Below are 21,799 nucleotides of genomic sequence, written 5' to 3'. Positions count from 1 at the left end.
TTTCAATGTTCTTATGTACATAGTACTAATACTACAATTTGAACTCTTTAAAAAGAATAAGGACGCCATCTATGAACTCAAAAACCTAGCAAACTACGCTAAAATACCTAAAAAATTTTAATGCATTCAATTAATTTTCCTCGCATTTGCTAAATCTAAAGAATGAAAAGAGCTAATATTGATGTTGAGTTGAGCTACATTAAAGGTGATTTACGACTGATCGCAGTTGATTAACAAAAGAAAAAAATCTGGGATCTTGCTGAGCTCGAAAGCCTAAAAATCTACTACTTAAATATACCTACACAAAGCTGTTGGTGTGTGAGGACATCCTCACTTAGTGGTAAGTATTAAAATATTAAAATAGTGTCTACCTATTTTCAGGCCTACCAAATATAGGTAGGTCACGAACAAAATTTCAAAATCAATACATAGTATAAAACAAAGTCGCTTTCTCTGACCCTAGTTATGCTTAGGTAAATCTCTAACGCAACGGATTTTTATGCGTTTATTTTAATAGATAAGAGGAAGGTATATAATTTATAAGGTTTTAGACAAAGCGGGCGAAACCGCGGGCAGAAAGCATATGTATATGGCTAGGTAACCGGTCAATGTATTTCGGAAGAGTTTGGTTACAATTAGGTATTTAATTTTTAATCAATACCTATGTATTAGCTTTCCGCTCGTGGCTTCGTGCCCATTATCTAAAACTTTGAATCACAGGAATCACTACATATCTAAGCTACGTATCTATTAAAAACCGCTTCATAAAACGACGGACGGGCAGCGAAAGCGACTTTGTATACTAGGTATGTAGTGATGATGAGGGCTGACCCCACACAGCCTGAATGCAAATTCTAAATTCATCTGATTTCGAATAGATCATAGGAGTTAAAGCTGAAATTCATCCGGGGAGAAATTCATCATATGCGGGAGCATAATAATTATTAAGAAATTAATTTGTAGCCGTAGGTATGATAATATGTGCGAAGTGTGAATAACATACATAGGATCTTTATATTGAAATTATAAATATATAACACAAAGATACGAACGTATGATAACCATGTTATAAAATCATACATCAATATTTAATTTTGTAACTAACTACCTACCTAGTTAGTTAGTTAGGTAGTTACCTAACACAAAAAATTCTCGTCTTAATTATCAAGTTTTTCATAATTTGATCAAATCGTCAAGGCTTTTTCCATACTAATATTATTACGAGGAAAGATTTATATATATTTATAAAAATGAAAGATTTAGATTGAATGAAAGATTTAGATATATATATTTAAATGTTTTTATCGAAGTCTCAAAAACTACTAAGTAGGTATAGTGTATACCGATTTCAAAAATTATTTTACAGCTCAACTCACTTAGGTATCAACTATAACTATCAAGTTAGGTAGGTACCTTAATAGGTACCTACATTATTAGATTAGAAAGACCGTATGACGGTATGAGCTATATTTTTGATTTATGTATATGTATCCCATGGAAATATATTATATGTATACTTCGTGTATCCTCATTCCTAGGTATATAGCTGAGCAGACGCGGACGCACTGCCATCTGAGATAATATTATGATAGTTAATATTTGTTTGAACGCGCTAATCTCAGGAACTACTGGTAGGATTTGAAAAATTCTTTCGGTGTTATATAGCCCATTTATCGAGGAAGGCTTATAGACTATTATGATTAGGTATATCATCACGCTAAGACCCATAGGAGCGGAGTATTGCGGGTAAACCGCAGGGCATAGCTAGTCATATAAAAAACTTAATTTATAGAGTACCTCGTTGCGTTGTATAAAAAAGTTTTTACACACTAACACAGTTAACTAGTCACAAATAAAACAACAATATTTTATTAAAATCATTTATTATCTAAAGAATACGTCGCAGTGTCATATCCATTGAGTACCATCATTCGATCTATCCAATCTCTAAATACGGCAACATTTACATAGACCCCGGGAGTACTATCTTGCCCGCAACCGATACCCCATGAGACAATACCGGTTTCGTAATACCGGTTTACTTGATTCTGGAATAAAAATAAATGTCATTTTTAACCGACTTCAAAAAAAGGAGAAGGTTCTCAATTTGGGAGGTATATTTTTTATATTATTATACATGTTAAGTTTTCTCTCCATAAGAACCATAACCAAGTAAATATATAAAAATACAACTAACGAAATCGGTTCAGCTCTTCTCGAGTTATGCGCTTAACACATTTGGCGATTCATTTTTTTAATACATCTTTTAAATACGTTTTCACAAAAAAGAGCATGAAAAATACCGGTTTTTACCGGTTATCATTAACAGTTGTGAGTAATTTTAAGTCAAAGTATAAGTGATAAAAAATGATATTGATGTTTAAATCAACTCTAAACTCAGCTGATAACGTAAACCCCAAGTGACAGCTCAAGTTATGTTTATAGTATAGCGTAGCAAATCAATTTTTTACGTAAGAGCCTACTCAATGCTGAGCTCGGTTTATCAATACGAGCTTCAGTCATAGTACATTGTATACCACACCCCGGACACTCCATACAAAATTATCGTTTTGACAGTCACACTGTAGAGACTGCAAATGTTTTTTTTTTTTTTTTGTGTGTGGTGTCTCTCGATGTTAGCCAGAAGGGCTTCTACATTTTAACGCGGACGCGGGGGTGAACTGAAGGTTCACCCTGGTAGCGACATGCACAAGGGCGTCCCCCCTTGACGGGGATCTCGAACCTCGGCTTGGGCTGTCGCTTGAGTGGAGGAGGCCGGAAGGGCCCTTGTCGGGCGGGTCTGCAAATGTGTGTGTTAACGCTTTATGGTTGGCACATTTGTGACTAGCGTAAAAAAAATTCGCGTTTTTCTGATGAAATACATCCGTAAACAGCACAATGTCTAACCATTTTCTACGAAAAACGATATTCACAAATCCTCGTTGTGTATCGTCCTTACGAAAAAATGCGGGCCATCTAATAGACTGATCGTGCGGGGTGAGGTAAGTGTTTAATTTTGGCGGGAGAGTGTCCGTTCTGTAGCGTTTAGCTACTATTATGTATTCTGTGGTAGTACATCAACCAATAAGCGTAATTCCCCCCCTCCCCCCACTTACCCGTACAGGACACACGAGGGGCGACCCCCCGTCCCCCTTGCACGTATCTTTCCCCTCCACTCCCCCCGCGCACATGAAAGATTTGCTCAATTTGAAGAATTTCCCCAATCTTGTATGTCGCAGTCGTTCCTGGCAATCACCCTGCTCTACTACTGGAATTTCTACCTGAAAATACATATTAATATTTTTTTTAATTCATAAATTAATTGTTTGAAATCTTTTGTCCTAGTTGCCTGGAAGAGATCGCTAATAAGTGAGAGGGCAGTTAAATAAGTTTAATTTCTATTTCTGTAATTAATTTTAAGGTTTTTGAGTGTACAACATTGAAGTGTTAAATATTTTTACTGTAATGATCTTTCATTTGATTCCTGAATCCAAAAAATAGCCTTATGCAAAATTTCCTAACTAAAAAAAAAGAAATGGAAAAAAATGACAGCTAGATAAATATAGATAAATATAAGATAGAATAGTAACTATATTATAACACCTGAACTACATTATATCTACAATATAAAACTTGAGGCCATGAGTTGATTGTGCAAAAATCAAAACTTTGCAAAAAAATGAACCAATTTCAAAAAAGCAATCATTCCTAAGACTTTATTTTTTACTAGCTTCCGCCCGCGGCTTCGCCCGCGTGGTGTTATTTCGCAATTAAAGGTAGCCTATGTTCTTTCTCAGGGTCTAAATTCTGTCAGGATTGTCTGTGCCAAATTTCATCAAAATCGGTTGAGAGGTTTAAGCGGGAAAGCGTAACAGACAGACTGACAGAGTTACTTTCGCATTTATAATATTAGTAGGGATTTTTAATTAATAGAAAAAATATCTTACCTTTTTCAATATAACCTGGTACCGTCCATTCTCCCCAAATTCATTCTTACCCCACCCGGAGGCAAAGCAAGGTGCCCCCGTAGTGGGGACATACCCCGGTGGGGGCAAACAGGCGAGACCCACGTTAGGGGCACGTTGCATTGGGGACGCTAGGAATAGGAGTGCTATGTCGTTGTGGAGGTTACCTGTGTGAAGACGAAATTAATTTAGTTCAAACTCCTATTTTTTATTTATACATTTATTTTTTCAATTAGACTTCTTCTAGAAGCACTTTTGAATCGTCATAACATATTTTTACATTTATCATCGATTCGGAAAGCAGTAGGTATGTAGGGAGAAGAACCGGCAAGAAACTCCATACTTAGTTGCTCTTTTAAAATCTTTGTTTAAAATCATGTCAATAGTACGTTTAAATTTTATAAAAATATATGTAACAAGCGGTCCGCCCCGGCTTCGCCCGTGGTATTTCGCAATAAAAGGTAGCCTATGTTCTTTCTCAGGGTCTAAAGATTATCTGTGCCAAATTTCATCAAAATCGGTCCAGTAGTTTTTGCGTGAAAACCATACATACAAACCTTTCCTCTTTATTATATTAGTATAGATTACATAATAGGTAGGTATATCATAATAATGATGCCAAAGAACTGTCCTGTGGTTAGTTACAAAAAGTTGTCGTCGGCGTTATCGTTTTTCAACCTTGGAAATATTACGGCTTTAAGGCATCATGGTACATGGGCAGATTACTAATCATGTGTAAAGAAAAACCCGCATAGTTCCCGTTCCTGTGAGATTTCCGGGATAAAAAATAACCTATGTCTTATTCTGGGTATTCAGCTACATACCAAATTTCATTGTTAAAAACTGGCTCTCTACTTTTGATTATTTAAATACTGAACGTTTACTCTATTAACTAGGACAGTTCTTTTCTCTAATAAAGTCATTCACACACTACACTCCAACACTACACTCTCATACAACACTCTCACACCTACACACCATAATTATCATGTTTTACGTCCACACACTAGGGTTAACCGAGTGGATTATAAACTATTTTTATTTTTTATTATTTTATTATTTTTTTTATTTTTTTAATGCATGCATAATTATTAAATAGGTAATTAATTAATAATAATGTATAATGAACAAATGTTGAAATGTAACAAATAATATTATAATAAATTATGTCTAAAGCTGAATAAATTCGTGTACATACGCCATTGTAACAGTGTAATATAAATTAGTGTGAACACAGGCTCCTGAAAAACAGTTTACAACTATATTAGGAGCCTGGGTCATTAAATTTTTGTAAGATATATCTAATGGTGCAAATAAATGATTTATTTATTTAAAAAAAAAAAAAAAAAAAATCGGTTCAATAGTATTTGCGTGAAAGAGTAACAAACATCCATCCTCACAAACTTTCGAATTTATAATATTAGTAGGATTTGGGTCACATTAATTGATAAATGAAATATATAAGAAAGATAAGAACTTTATAACGCCATTCTTGCTATCTTAACAACCCGAAAAGTACCTTAATGATACAATACCGTATCTACTGTACTGTATCTAAATGATGCGAGTCCACATAACCAATGAAAGGAAGTTAATATTACTCAATCCTAGATAACCTGAAAAACCTAAATAACCCAAATAATAAAAATACTCTTTTTCTTCTTCTTTTTTTCAAATAATGTGTTATAATGTGTTAATATTGTGTTTAAGGCACATCACTACTTACGTTAGTGATGTGCCTTAAACACAAGCTTTTCTAGCCTAGTCTACATATATTTCTTTAAATCGCAATAGATCGATATTATAATATGAATTTTATGTCTGAAGATGATTAGGAGGCTAGAAAGTGAAATAGACTACTTTTACCGCGATAAACATGTCATTCCTTTGACTACGCGGCCAGAAAGCAAGTCTAGTCGTAATCTAGGAAGTCTAAATAGTCTCAAATCTAAAAAATTCTAAGAAAATTTACTATTGTTAAACATCATATGCACAAAATTCCTTATCGAATCTATCTTTTAATACTAATATAGACCTATTTTAAGCATCTTGATGGCCTATTAAACTCCTCATGCATCCTACTCTATCCACCCCATTTCTAATCAAATGAAAATTCTATGTTTTTAAAACTAACCACTAGATAGGTAACATTAACCTATTTGAGGCATTCGGATAGCCTTAAAACCTAGTTAACCCTAAATACTCACGCTTATTAAACTCCTCATGCATTACCACCCTATCCACTTTCTTCTCTTGATAAGGATATATCTCTTTCGTCGTTTGTGTATCCCATTCTCCCGCTAAACTCTATAGTGATGTTCCTCAGACTACACTAATATTATAAATACGAATGTGTGTTTGTTTATTAACCGACTTCAAAAAAAACGAGGAGGTTATCAATTCGGCCGGTATGTTTTTTTATGTATGTACACCGATTACTCCGAGGTTTCTGTACCGATTTACGTGATTCTTTTTTTGTTTGATGCGGAATGGTGTCGAATTGGTCCCATAAAATTTTTATCTATCTATTGTGACGCAACAGAACGATTTTAGGGTATGATTTTAGTATTTGGTTTAGAGGCTATAAAGTGACGTAGTCTCGTTAAAATGGTAATTTTCTTTCTCATCAGAGGCGAAAAGCTAGTCTAGGCTTAATCTAGGAAGTTTTAATAGCTTTTAACTTAGACACTATACCTAGAACACCTGGAAATACTCACGCTTATTAAACTCCTCATGCATTACCACCCTATCCACTTTCTTCTCTTGATTAGGATATATCTCTTTCTTCGTCTGTGTATCCCATTCTCCCGCTCTAGCTCGATAGTGATGTTCTTCATCGACAATATGAGCCGCTGTGAGCACAACACTAGGGTGGATTAGGGAACCTCCACCTATGTATAGGTCGATAAGTTGGGAATTTGCGTCGTTCTCGTTTACTGGTTCTTGTCTGGAAAAAGTTTATATAGTAAGTTAATATTTAGTTTTATTACGTCATTCATACGAAATTCGCATTTAAAGACGAAATTTTTAAAGAATAGAAAAAAATGATAATGACGCGAGGCGGGATTCGAATCCGCGTGTTATTGTCGCTGGCATTTCTCTTTTTGCTAGGGAAAGGATTTTCAAAAACAAAAAGAAAATAATTTGGGCGGAGTCGGGGCGAACAGCTAGTAATTTATAGAAGGGAGTTATTCTCATGTGTGATAAATGAAAAACAATTCAATCAGTAAGGTAAAGAAGAAATTTAGGAAATGGTTTTACTGAGGTCAAAATCATTACAGAAACATAAAGTTTGTCGAAAATATTTGTGTTTGTGAAGAAGAAGAAGATTTCATTATCGAACTTTAGAATTTAATTTTTTATACAACTGAACTTTAATTTTTATACAACAAAAATAAACATATTATATTACCTCAAAACAGCCACCATCCAGGGGAATTCCCCGAATTTCGCGTAGTCCCCGCTCGGGTCACCGGTCGATACGAAACCGACCCCATTCGGGTTCCGCCAACCACAACCGTCATGCTTTAACAATTATTATAAAACTTATTGAAGTGAAACTTCATTAGGCGCGTTGAGAGTAAAATTTCAAGGTCACGACGTGGTATCTTTGAATCTGGCCGAAGAAATAAATAAATCGGCTTCGCCCGCGTTATCAAAAGAAAACCCGCATAGTTCCCGTACCCGTGGGATTTCCGGGATAAAACCTATGTGTTAATCCAAGTTACCCTCTATATGTGTGCTAAATTTCACTGTAATCGGTTCAGTAGTATTTGCGTGAAAGAGTAACAAACACACACACATCCTCGCAAACTTTCGCATCTATAATATTAGTAGGATTAACTAGTAGGAAGGATAGGAAGTAGGATAGGATACTTTAACTAAAACGAAGACAAGTATTGAACTTACATTTTCCGGTTTCGGAGTGATTGGATCGTCACTATCTCTGATGTTAGAAGATCGACAGCACACGTCCAAATATGATGGACACGCGCTTTCTCCGATTCTGAAAAATATCTTCATTTATTATTGTTAGATTTTTTAGCATTTAAATGCATAACATTTATAATTTTTCTTCGTAATATCAGATTGGCATACCATAAACAATTAGACTAACAATCACGCTCCAAATTTGTCCAAAGCAAAACTCTGCCTATACGTTTATTAGGCAGAGTTTTCTAATGAGCTATACAGGGTGTCCCACTGTTGGTATACTAAGCTCAAAGGAGGTTATAGTTTTGCATACGCTGAGTTCGTAAAAAATACTTATAAAATTCCAGACGCATTTTTTTTTCAAATAGATGAATTCTTAAAACTCTATGTGTACACTCATAACAAGCAACCCGCCCAACTTTGCCACCAGCACATGAGCTATCGTTTAAGATTATGTTTTCATAGACAAAATTCTCACATTAGCGAAGCGGTATATGCCGGCTGCACCAAGCTAGCGAAGAAAACATGGATTTTCAGGAAAAATTCAGCAAAAAATTTTTGACGTAATTTTGTTTTTTAAGTATTTTTTACGTGATCAGTGTATGCAAGAATACAAGTTCCTTCGCGCTTAGTATACCGAAAGTGGGACACCCTGTATAGTAAATTTTTTTAACATAACTAGTGCATAATAACTAATGCATAATTAGTGTACATACAACTCTGCTCAGACTTTTTAAGCTATTGCATAGCTTCTATCGCGGGCCTTGAGCGCGGGGACCGAATCGAGAAATTCCGAAACGAAAAAACCTCACGCTCTCCACTCCAACGGGCGCGGAGGTGTGGCTTGAAGGCATAGCATGCAAATTGCAATAGCTTTACCGCGGCAGTCCCCCGAGTGCCACACGTCTTTTTTTATATTTTTCTTCATATCAGACGTTGTCATGCTCATTACTAAAACTTCATATTCCGAGATATTTGAGCATTATTGTGTCTAGTTCTTTGTTTTTTTATAAAATCTTCATAAATACTTGTAATATAAGATAAATACTTATTTATAAAAAAATGATGCAGAACACTGTAAGATTTAAAAAGAAATTAGTTTTTTGTGTTGGTCGAGTGTCATATTTCAGATTTCAGTTTAAGTTTTCATTAAACCTAAGTTTATTTTGAAATACTCTTATTAAATACTCTTACCGTATATCTATAATGCCAGCGCCATCTGTATTCAACGTGCCGTTTTCATTACACAAATAGTAAACCACGCACACGCCTGGCTCGTTGTCTTTTGTCATACATTTTGTGTCCGGCGTCACTGGAAGAGATATTAAAAAATTAAGTATTGGATATAAATGGTACCTATTCTATCGATTTAAAAAATACTTTAACCAGCAAAATGCTACATTATTCTCGAGTACCTAGCTTATTGTAATGTCTATCCCGAACCAGCCCCCCTAGTCAAGTGGCTTTCTGTTAGCGTAGCGTTCAATAGAATAGACTACAAATGTATGAGATTGACGTAAGCTGTAGATAAGCTTACGTCAATCTCATACATTCGTAGTCTATTCTATTGAACGCTACGCTAACAGAAAGCCACTTGACTAGGGGGGCTGTGCGGAGTCGGAAGGAGCGGCTAGTTTCTAATATTTTAAAGAGGTTTTCGTATTTGTAAAAAAAAGGGTAAATCTTCGGAAATCTTGATATGATGAAGAAAATACTTTCCCCTACACGTTCCCCTACGTACTTTCTATACACAACTAGACCAACAATCGCCTAAAAAAAACAAAAATGTCCGAGATGTTATTTAAACTATTCATTCAAATTAGCTCCTTATTTCGTCGTAGTAATGTTCAAAGTCTATTGTATCGCTCTTAAGAAAACTCTGCTTAATACACGTATAGGCAGACTTTTGCTTAGGACAAGTTTTCAACGTGATTGTGTTCTCTATTTGCGTGAATGCACTTACATAAAGGTATTTGGGAGTGATATAGCCTATTTCAAAAGTGGGTGAAGCCGGGACAAGCGGCTAGTGGTAATAATATCTTACCCTCATTGCCATCTTTGGGCTGCGATGGGTCAAGGTTCAAACCTGACACCACCAAAAGGAGCGTCGCAAAAGTAGCTTGGTATCTCCACATCTGAAATCAAATGTAAATTGTGTCACTTTAATGCTTTTCAAATCCTTGCTACGTTATAGCCTACGTTGGAAAAAACGTGGGAGGTTCTCGATTCGACTGTTTTTTTTTAATATGTACTGAACTCTGTTTTGTGTTTGATTTGTCCCATTTTAGAATAGTCGTACCTCCTTCCTCGAGAACGTCGACCGAGTTAACGAGATCATTTTAAGAGGTGATAATTTTTTTTTTTTAATTAATTGAGTAGCACCTACTACATCATAATTCGGAGTACTTATTTTCGTTAGGACTTAGGTCTAAGAAAGGTACTACTGATTCTAATTGATAGTTTTTGTGTTGAATAGTCCATTTATCGAGTAAGGAAGTGTTATAGACTTATTGATATTATGCTGTAGGAAGGGAGCAGCAATGAAAATTTTTGTAAGAATTAAAATATATTCCTCTTTATAAGCTTCTGTTGAATGTACTGCATAAACGGTTATGACCTTATGTTTGTATGTTATCTATCTGTCGCAGGCCAATTGTATTATTTCGCCGTTTATTTATTTATTTTATTTTATACACTTTATTGTGCTGCCAACATAACAAAAGTGGGTACAATAGGACTTAAACTAGTACAAACAACACAGAGGGCGGCCTTATTACTAACAAGTAATCTCTTCCAGGCAACCAACAGATTGTGTGAAAAACAATATTACTACAGCGGAGGTAGGTAAAAAGTTAAACATAAATAGATGTTACTAAAAATACAGTCATAATATACACACTAAAATAAGATAAAATATACCATACCAAAAGATATAGAATACATATAATAATATAACGCTATAAATAAAATAAATATAATAATATATAAATACATCATAAAAATATAAACATAATATACTATAAAATATACTACAAATACAAAATACTATATCGATTCAAACGCAAGATTTAAAAAGTGGTCACGTATGAGGCTCTTAAATTTAGATAGAGTTTGAGCTTGCCTTATGGGTATAGGTAAGGAATTCCATAGATTAATGGCCGTAATAATAAAAGAATCACCATAAAAGCGCGTGCGATGGAAAGGTGTGCACAGGACAAGCCTATCCACTGAACGAAGGGAATAGCTTTCACAGTGCAGGAAGTCAAATTTATTTTTAAGGTATGTAGGAGTCTTAGGGTCAAAAAGGACACGATAAAGTAACTGCAAGTAATGCACATTCCGGCGAAAGCGGACTGGGAGCCACTTGAGCTTCTTGCGGAAGGAAGAGACATGGTCGTATTTGCGAAGACCAAATACAAACCGGATACCATAGTTCTGGAGGCGCTCAAGTTTTTCTATCTGCTCGACTGATAAATCAGGAAAGCAAGCATCAGCGTAGTCAATAATAGGAAGGAGAAGGGACTGTGCTAGCATAACTTTGGTCGATATGGGTAAGAAATTACGAAGACGCCGCAATGAACTGGAAGCAGCATAAAATTTCCGACTCAGTTCCTGAATGTGATGCGACCAAGATAGTGTCTGATCCAGGTAGACACCTAAATTTTTGACGTGCTCGCTATAAGGTATGATTTCTCCCCGAATCTGTACAGAAGGCAGTATACCCCAATCAACCTCCGATATTTGGTAAGGACTACCGATAACTATGACCTGGCTTTTCGACGGATTGATTTTTAGGCCAAATTGATCACACCATGTTACTATGTTGGTTAGTTCGTTGTTGATGGAATGAACTGCGTTAGGTAGGTTATCAGGGGTTGATTGCGTGTAGATCTGTAAATCGTCGGCAAACATATGGTAGGGAGAAGTTAATTGAGATGTGAGATTGTTAATAAATATGGCAAATAGGAGAGGTGACAAGACGCCACCCTGTGGCACACCGGCGGGTACTGCACACCAAGATGAATGTTTGTCATCCATCAGGATACGCTGCCGCCGGTCGCCCAGGTAACTTTGAAACCAGTTAAGAACTGTCGATGAAAAGTTAAGAAGTCGTAGCAAACTCAGAAGGATATTGTGATTTACCGTGTTAAAAGCATTGCTAAAATCTAAGAGAGTTAGAACAGTAAGTTGCTTGTTGTCCATACCATGACGAATGTCATCGGTAACTTTAACCAGGGCTGTCGTCGTACTATGACCGGGACGAAAGCCTGACTGATAAGGACTAAGGATGTTATTAGTGTTAAGGAAACTGGTAAGCTGGGAGTGGATAAGACGCTCGAGTACTTTAGAAAGGAATGGTAAGATAGAGATAGGACGAAAATCAGGTAAACTCAAAGGATTAGATTTTTTGGGCATGGGAATGACATGAGCGTCCTTCCAGGAACTAGGAAAAGAACCGGAGGTGACTGAAAAATTAAGGATATGTGTTATGACGGGAATAATGATATCAAGGATAGGAATGATCATATTACGACTGATATGGTCAGTACCAATGGCATTCGATGATATGGACAGGATTGTCTTCTTAACTTCATCTACAGAACTTTTCTTGAAAATAAACGGGGGAAAATCAGGAGTAGAAATGGTAGAAAGATTTTTAACAGTAGAGGCAAGTTGTACATTATGATTAAGAATAGACGAAGAAGCAAAGTGTGAATTTAAATTATCGATATTAATGTTACAAGAAGAAAAGGTGTGGGAGGCTTTACCAACTCCTAGAGATTTTAAAAATTTCCAAATTTTAACAGGGTCGCCGTTCTCGACCGACTTATGGATATGGCGCCTTTGTGCATCCCTACACAATACGTTGCAACGATTACGGATACTTTTATATTTGACCTGTACCTCAGCAGTTTTAGCAGTTTTCAATTTAGACTTGGCACGATGTTTTTTATTTAGGAGCGATTTAAGTTCTGGAGAAAGCCAGGGTGCAGGTGTGTGCTTTTTCTTCACAGGTCTTAATGGTGCATGTTTATCATATAAAGCAAGCATGACATCGTTAAATACGCTCACTTTTAAGTCCATGGTGTCTGCATCATAAACTGCCTGCCAATCACACTCAGAAGCATCCAGTCGAAGTTGATCGTAATCCATACCGGCAAAATTACGCAGCAGGATAGAGGAAGGTTTGAACTTAGGTGGGCGGAGTTTGTAGGATAAGTAGATCAGGTCGTGATAGGAAAAAGCATCAGCAGAACACTGCCCATGCTTGGATACGGAAAGAGGGGAGGAGACAATGATAAGATCAAGAAGGGATGGGCAGCAGCCAGGAGAGAAATGAGTAGGATTAAGTGGGAGTAATTGGAGGTTGTGTGAACAAAGGAGAGAGCATAATTTTTTACTACGGTGGTCATCTTTGAGTAGACATGTATTGAAGTCACCCATAAAAATTATGTGATCGTATTCGGGAGTTAGGTCATCTAGGAGATTCTCAAAGGAAGGGAAGTAATTATTGGTCAGGGAAGGGCTATAGAAAACACCAAGGAGAATTTTGGAGTTAGGTAGTAGGACTTCGATGAGGAGATGTTCAGTGGTGTTATTAGGAGGGGGCTGAGAGGAAGATCGAATCAACTTAAACGGGATGTAAGACCGAAGATAAATCGCGACTCCACCACCGCCTTTGCCAATACGATCATTGCGGATAAGGTTAAAGCCGGGAAGGGAATAATTGGCTGAAGGAAGGGAAGGCTTTAGCCATGATTCGGAGATAAGGATAGCATGGATATTATTTTCTACGAATGATGCAAGCATGTCAGGAAAGTGAGCCGGAATACTCTGTGCATTAATGTGAGTCACGTTAAAATTTTTATGGGCATCATTAAACAAGGAAGAGAGGACAAGGTCGAGAGGAGAGGAAGCACTATGAAAGCTATTCTCATCGCTGTTTAAAAGATCAGAACTACAATCGTGATACTCAGAACTTACGTTTGACATTATATATAAAAAAATAATAATAAATTACTTATAAATATTGATAATATACAAATAATATATATAAAGAAAAACAAATATACCGATAATGATAATAATAAATGAATAAGTTAATACTATAATATACCTAGTACCTTCCGGAATTTAACTATAAAAAATAAAAGTATAGTTTAACACAAAACACCAAAAACAATTATTACAATTTAAAACTACTTAAAAAATAAAAAGATTATACAACACATTTACGTAGGAATTTAAACATGGCAAGTAAATGCTTCATAATTATTATTAGACATTTGACACAGAGATAGTTGACATCTATTGACATTTGACATTTACAATTGACAGACCGGTGACAACCGAGAGATTTGTAAACAAAATAATTAAAACTGTAAGAGCGTTTTCACATTATCCGATCCGATATCGGATATCGGACGCCGATAGCCGATATCCGATATCGGATACAATTTGCCCTTTCACATTGTCCGATAAAATCGTTCCGATATCATCATGAGTGTTGCCAGAAATTTTTAGAGAAAACTAAACTAAATTGCCAGTTGATAAAAAAGGTATAATTAAAAAAAATCAAATGTTATATCATAGTTGTACATGTACATTAAAAATAACTACGATAAAGAAAAACAACTTCAAAAAAGAAATGTAAAATGTAAAAAAAGATTTGATATCACAAATTACTGCATATTATTTAGATGTGCTATTTACTAAATAATTTTGATATCGGTCATTTGTATAACTTAATATACTTATGTTAACACATTATAAATTAAATAAATTTATATCAATACCTACTACAACATAGTTAGTATTAGTTAATAGTTTTAGTAATACATATTAGTAAATACCTTTCAAAATCTATTAAATGTATTTTTAGCAAGACGTACCTAGCATGTACCTAGTCATTTAGTCATTTTTTCACGCCATACATTTATAAAAGTTCATGTAGTACCTATGATAAATTTATTAAGTGATACAATCTTTGTTCACATTTTCTTTTCTTTTTCTTAATACACTGTAATATCCTAAAATAATATTGTCACTCGTTCAAATATATTTGTAATATGATTGTTGTAATTTCCTGTAAGTAAAGATACATAAATTATTTTATTGTCATAAGCAATTATTTTAGAATTATTAAGAGTTTTCAAACTTTGTATTATTTGTTGTAAATTCAAAATAAAAATAAAATCGGTGTGAAATCTCCTCCTTTTTTTGAAGTCGGTTAAAAACAAAGCACTCAATGACAACAATACAATAAACAGCACAACCAACATCCGAGTAGGAGGAGGAGCGAGGCAGAATGAGATAAAATAAAGATGATAGACACTAATGTTTTCGAAGATAGATATTTGAATTTAAGAACGCAATATATTTTTGTTTACTTCAGTTCAGCCAATTGCCGTATATTTTAATACAGCAAATAAAAATACCAGCCGTATAAATCGTATTTTAAATGCCTATAAATACTTAATTAATGTGTGTTTTCTTAATAAAAAAAGGTTTCTTTTAAAAGAAAGGGTTTTAGGTTAAAAGCAAAGAATTTTTTTAAAGATTGAGCGCCCTATAAGACTGAAAACACACAAACTAGTGCTTTTTTGCTGTTGGTATACTGCCTTTTCGAAAATGGAGTTGGCAACACTGAACATTATCGTCCGATAGCCACTGGGAATATCGGTGTCGGCTCCGATATCCGATATCGGACCGGACAATGTGAAAGACAGGTACATATTTCATACATTTTACTTCCCTCCGATATCGGATATCGGCTATCGGCTTCCGATATCCGATATCGGATCGGATAATGTGAAAACGCTCTAAGAAGGTAGCTTTAATAATTTGAAAAGGTAGGAGGTAAAAGAGTAGAAAGTTATAAAAATTACAAAAGGAAGAAAATTCGACGATAAATACACTATAATAACTGCAGAGCGAATTACAAACGAATAAATTTAACAACGTGAATTACATATCGTTCCGAAACTATTTAGCTTTAACATTAAGCCTCCTAGAACGGGCTACCTTATTGTCCTTGGAGGGAATACTGGATACGGCAGAGGTACCTGGGTTTGGTTTGTCCGGCACAACCGCAGAAAGAGCTTTAATATCAGCGATACTCTCAACACGATGACGAACGCCCCCGGGTCCGATGACAAATATGTGCCCATTTCTTGTCCAGCACTTAGTTACTCCAAATTGTTCACGAGCAGCCATAAAAACATCATGTCTATTCTTGGTGAGGAATTCAGAGAGAGTGATTCCTGTACCCTTCAGATTTGTTTTCGACGACCAAATGAGCTCCTTATCGGACAAATCACGAAGTTTGATGAGGATTGGACGTGGTTTATTGTCCTTGGGGTTACCGAGCCTGTGGCAGCGACTCACTCCATTGATAGACAAATTAGGCAGCTTCATTTTGGTGGATAATATATTTAAGGTTTGAGAAGTAACATTTTCATCATTATTCTCCGGAACACCATGCAGCAATAGAATCTTCCTTCTACTTCTCATCTCCTGGCTTTCATATAATTTATAAAGACAGTCAATCTGAGTCTGTAGGCATTGCAGTGAGGTGATAACAAAGGAGCGGAAAGCAGTAAAGTCAGATGCCAGTCTAGACGGGGGACTTGCCAAGGAAGTGGTAGTGGGTGTTTTTTTAAGATCTTCATTAAATTCAATCATTCTTTTGTTAAACATTTCGGACATCTGTGCCATAGATTCCTTGATGCCTTGTAAATCCATGTTGTCATTCATTCTTAGGATTATAAAAAGTGAGGTCAAGTGAGGTTATGAATGACAAAGTGAAAAACAGTGAAGAATTGATGTTGAGTAGGAGTTTTAGTGATATTTCAGTGGGAGAATGATCCGGTAAGTACGTAGGTGATTTAACACATAATTTATTGTAGTTTTAAAAATAAATACCAATTAAATAGCATGGAGCAAATTAATCGCGTGTGTACTTTTTTACGCCTACCGCCCAAAAAAAAAGTTTACAAACGTTCGGCATTTTGTAAACTGTCGATAATTCGTAATCATAAATTTTTTGTCTGGATAAGAGGGTGGGTTAGGTAAGGTTCGTATTTTCTTTAACCCGGGGGTTTAACCCGAGGGTGGGTTTCTTTAACCTTTAAATATAGAAATAGGAGCCCTCCGAAGCAGCACTCTGTCGGCTGGCAAGTGGCAACTGTCTTTTTGTGGAAGTTTAGAAAAAGTAAATCCTCAGCATATTACAAAATGCCGAGCCTTTGTAAACAGCGAAATAATACAGTTTGCCTGCGATATATCTATACTAATATTATAAATGCGAAAATTGTTGAAAGTGTGTTTGTTTCACGTCACAATAAAAAAGTTTTTTTTATTATTCTTGTGTCTAGACATAATTAGGAAGTTAGAGAGTGACATATTAGGCTACTTTTTCCGCGGGGAAACATTTTATGCCCATGGGGATTTCCTATACAACGCGGGCGGATTAATTTATGAGGGTGCCAAGACTTCTTGTTCCTATTATTCTACTTTCTACTATCCTACTAAAATTGCGAAAATTTATGAGGATGGATGTATGTGTATGTATGTTTGTTACTCTTACACGCAAATACTACTGAATCGATTACAAAGAAATTTAGCACACATAAGAGGGTAACTTGGATTAACACAATATAGGATAGATTTTATCTCGGAAATCCCACGGGAACGGGAACTATGCGGGTTATTCTTTGAAAACGCGGGCGAAGACGCGGAAATCTAATTATCCCATAAAAGAATACGGGTAAAACCGCGCGGCTGAACAAGTAATGTAAGGTAAAACACAGTTCGCTAGGTCAGCTGGTTATAAATAATAATGAATATACAGACAGTATGAATCATATTGCGTAAAGACCGCGGTTTTCCTTGTTGTGATATAAATGTACTGTTAGTACAGAGAATATCAATATTATAAGGAATATAGTTTTATTACTGTGATTACGAATCATTTTAAAATAAGTATGGGTTTTTCATACGCGGTTACATTTTGACTGACCATGGTGACGTATTAAGCGCGTCACACACGATGAAGATACTATAATATTTTATCTTAAGATACTGTTATATTTTATATTACAGTATCTTAAGGTATCCGGTATCAGCGTTCTGACCATCATTTTTCTTTTTGTCATTGCGTACTAAGACCCCTGTAGAACCGCCATCCTGTTACAAATGACCCGAAATTTTGTGTTATATTATATTTTACGGGCCGTGCCGCTCGGTTTTACCCACATTTTTCCGTTCCTAAAGGTTCCTAGATTAACGCGTTCATGCAAACGAACAATCAAACAAACATTTCTTCACTTCTCTTCGTTACTAACTTCTCAATTAGGTATTTCAGCTATTATTGCCTAACGCCAAGAACGAATTAAACGAATGAATGTTATTTTACAACTAGCAGCTCCGCGCGGTTTCACCCCCGTGGCTCCACTCCTGTTGGTCGTAGCGTGATGATATATAGCCTATAACCTTCCTCGATAAATGGGCTATCTAACACCGAAATAATTTTTTCAACTCGGAGTACTCGGACCAGTAAGTAGTTCCCGAGATTAGCGCGTTCAAACAAACAAACAAACTCTTCAGCTTTATAATATTAGTATAGATTTATGTGTAGCCAATTTTTTTAAGTGAAAACTTCTTTAGCGGCGTTGGGTATAAAATCTTAAACTCGCGTCAGGAGTCAGGACACGTGGCCTGATCGAAAAAGCGTAAGACGGATGTTTTCTTTTTTAGCCCTTCCATGCGTTTGGAATGGTATCCGTCTGGATACCATTCCAAAATATCAAACATGCTGAACGTTAATAATCAAGTTTTCACTTCTGCCGGCACTCCCGGAGTGCAACCCGTCTTTTTTTTTATAGAACTAACACTTTATTCAGAATGTCGTGTTTAATAATCACAATATTTTTAAAGATCCCAAAAGGATTAATAATTTTCGTTATTCGAATCTAATGTAAATTGTGCAGTGTAGACTGTAGAGTAGTAAGTGTATGTGTAGATAATAGGTATATATGTTTGTTACTCTTTCACGCAAATACTACTGAATCGATTACAATCCGCACGCGGCTTTGCCCGCTTTTTTAAGAAAAACCCTCATAGTTCCCGTACCCGTGGGATTTCCGGGATAATACCTCTCCTATGTGTTTAGTCAAGTTACCCTCTATATTCTTGCTAAATTTCATTACAATCGGTTCAGTGGGGCTAGACAAGTGGCTTTCTATTAGCGTAAAGTTTAATAGAATAGAATATGAATGTATGAGATTCACATAAGTAATCAATCGTCGTCGTCGTCGTAATCAAACGTCAATCTCATACATTCATAATCTATTCTATTAAACTTTACGCTAATAGAAAGCCACTTGTCTAGGGGGGCTGTAGTACTTATTTGCGTGAAACAGTAACAAACATCCATCCTCACAAACTTTCGCATTTATAATAATTGTAGGACTAGTGGGAGAGGATTAGTAGATAGATTAGATTATGTTTTGTTTTTCTTTCTCTTGCAAAGGAGGCTATAGGTTGATATTTTCCACTATTTTTTGCGGGGCTAACGCTGGATCCGCTCTTTGGTAACCTAGGTACTTAAGTTTTTGACAGTTCTATGATTTGTAAAATATTCCGATTCAGTGGTAATTTAATAAAATATAACTACTCATGTAAGTTATAGTACCTATACCCTCAATTTTTTTACGAATAAAAAAATGTACTCTTTGGTTCATATTAATCGAAAGTAACTACATAACTAACTACACATTTTGTATACCTATGTGTGTTTCTGTGTAGTACACAGAAACACACATAGGTATACAAAATAAAATTTGTTAATTGGTTCACTAATTAAAGATTTTAAGATTAAGCATTAGTTATAAAGCTGTACTAACGTATTATTTATATTCTATTCTATGCATAATAATTTGTAAAATTAAAACTTTGCAAAAGTTTTGCACGAAAATGAACTTTAAAAGCATTGAGCTTAAGGTCACAGAGTTGCTTACCATGAACGCCTTGTTTATTTAATATTACATAACTAAACTAATATTTAAATAACACTGAAAACTTTTTAAACTAATACAACACTACGCAATTTATTTGTTTGACATTGGAGGTACTTTTTCTTTTAGAATAACGACACTGTCTCTCGCTAAAAGGTTGAACACAGACTAAAAAGTAGACAGTGAAAAAAATAATGGTTCAACTTGTTTGTGAATGTTGCCAGTGTCAGAATCAAATTTCCCTAAGTGGGAGGTCTTAGATTTTTTTACTATAAGTGGATATACTATAATATCTAGGTGTTACAAATTTTTTGTTTCGTTTAGAAGAATGGAATCACTTATCAAACATTGCAAATACATAACATTTTGTAAAAGGTATTCCTATATATTATGACAAACTAACTAAGTAGTATGCAAAGCAGGAGCAATGAGTTGATAATATTGATTGAATTGGAAAATACAAATGTTAAATTTGAACATCATAAATTTATCTGAAATACAGAGAAACCAATCTTATCTAAATGGCGCTAATAAAAAAATACGTGTGGCACTCGAGGACTGCCGTGGTAAAGCTATTGCATAGCATCGCATCGTCGTGCCGGTTGGAGTGGGAAGTGTTAGGTTTTTTCGTTACGGAATTTTTATATTCGGTCGCCGCGCTCAAAGTCTGAGATAAAAGCTATGCAATAGCTTAAAAATTTAATTCCCATTCATTCTGGCATACACGTGCACAGCTTATAGTTACTGAATAAGAATTATTTACTATTGAGTGACCTCAGAGTTGAGTTCAGTGACCTCACATTTATTTCAAGCATTCCTTTTATTTATCTTTTCCCAAATGTAGGTAGGTATGTGAATAATAAAGTCCCTACTTCTGAGCACATTTCAAACTTATGGCAACCCACTGATATTAGATTAGACAATAATAATTAAACTAGATGTGACATCATCTAATGATTTTATTGAAACTTATTGGTTTTATAATGTTAAAATAATGACTGTTAAATTATCACAGATATTATTATGGATTTTTGTTTGTGTTAAGTAACTAGAATAATTTAAGTTCAAAATTAAAGTATTTTAAAGTGAAACTTTTATTACTTACATCGTCTCAAACTTTTTGGTCTGTGTAGCGCATGTCGCGTGACGGTCGAACCGTACGATAATAATTATAGTAGGTACAAATACGATTTTGTGCCTAAGTTTCACTTTTACCGTGGTTTCATAAAACCACACAACTTTTTTTTATAATATTGTTATTTTATTATAATAATGTTTTAAAGGTATTTCAAATTCAAATTCAAATATTTTTATTCATGGTTCACATTTAAGGTACATATATACCTAACTATGTATTTAAAAGAAAACTTATAGTTTTTGTCCGTGAATTCACTCGCACGCGGGATGCGTATAATTTGTTTATTGATCTATTTTGCCTTTTGTGTCCTGCTAGATGTTTATATAATTAGTTACATAAAAATCGAACCCAGGATCCAACGATTCTACTTTCTAGTTTCTACAATTATTGTATCAAGGAGAGAATGAGAGATATTCAATCAATAAGTTTAAATTTATTTTCGGCCCGCGCTTTTCTCCCCCTTATACCTACAGATTATATTATAGACTATGTAGCATTTGTAATATTATATGCTAAAGTCCTGTATACAGTAGTTCCTGAGATTAGTGCGCACAAACTACGGTATAAACATTATACCTTTTTTTTTTTTTTTTTTTTTAACGTTGGGAAATGCTTTTACGCATCCCCCTCTACAGTTTTGCTGTATGAGGGGGTATGTGGGACTCGCAAGAAGCCATACCCACTAAAACCCAACGGTGGCCACCGTTCACCTTCGGCGACAGGGGTTAACAGCTAGGCCTTATACC

General features: G+C 35.2%; 1 protein-coding gene across 1 annotated transcript; it reads right to left on the bottom strand.

Annotated features, from left to right (window-relative positions):
• Positions 1-1,866: 1,866 nt before the first annotated feature.
• LOC149475857 (phenoloxidase-activating factor 2-like) lies at positions 1,867-20,098 on the bottom strand. Its single transcript, XM_089712905.1, has 9 exons — positions 19,919-20,098; positions 9,943-10,033; positions 9,093-9,210; positions 7,875-7,971; positions 7,378-7,490; positions 6,683-6,912; positions 3,948-4,132; positions 3,117-3,281; positions 1,867-2,048 (listed from the first exon to the last, which is right to left on the bottom strand). Exons 1-9 carry the CDS (start codon positions 19,919-19,921, stop codon positions 1,878-1,880), a joined length of 1,173 nt encoding a protein of 390 aa, XP_089569031.1. The 5' UTR covers positions 19,922-20,098; the 3' UTR covers positions 1,867-1,877.
• Between the last annotated feature and the right edge of the window lie 1,701 nt (positions 20,099-21,799).

Source organism: Colias philodice, chromosome 29 (assembly GCF_061535455.1).
Source record: "Colias philodice isolate Cphi_HAF_F1 chromosome 29, ilColPhil1 Martin Lab GWU primary, whole genome shotgun sequence".
Taxonomy (NCBI): Eukaryota; Metazoa; Arthropoda; class Insecta; order Lepidoptera; family Pieridae; genus Colias; species Colias philodice.
Note: the sequence above shows the minus strand (reverse complement) of the source record. Positions and strands in the feature narration are given on the sequence as shown.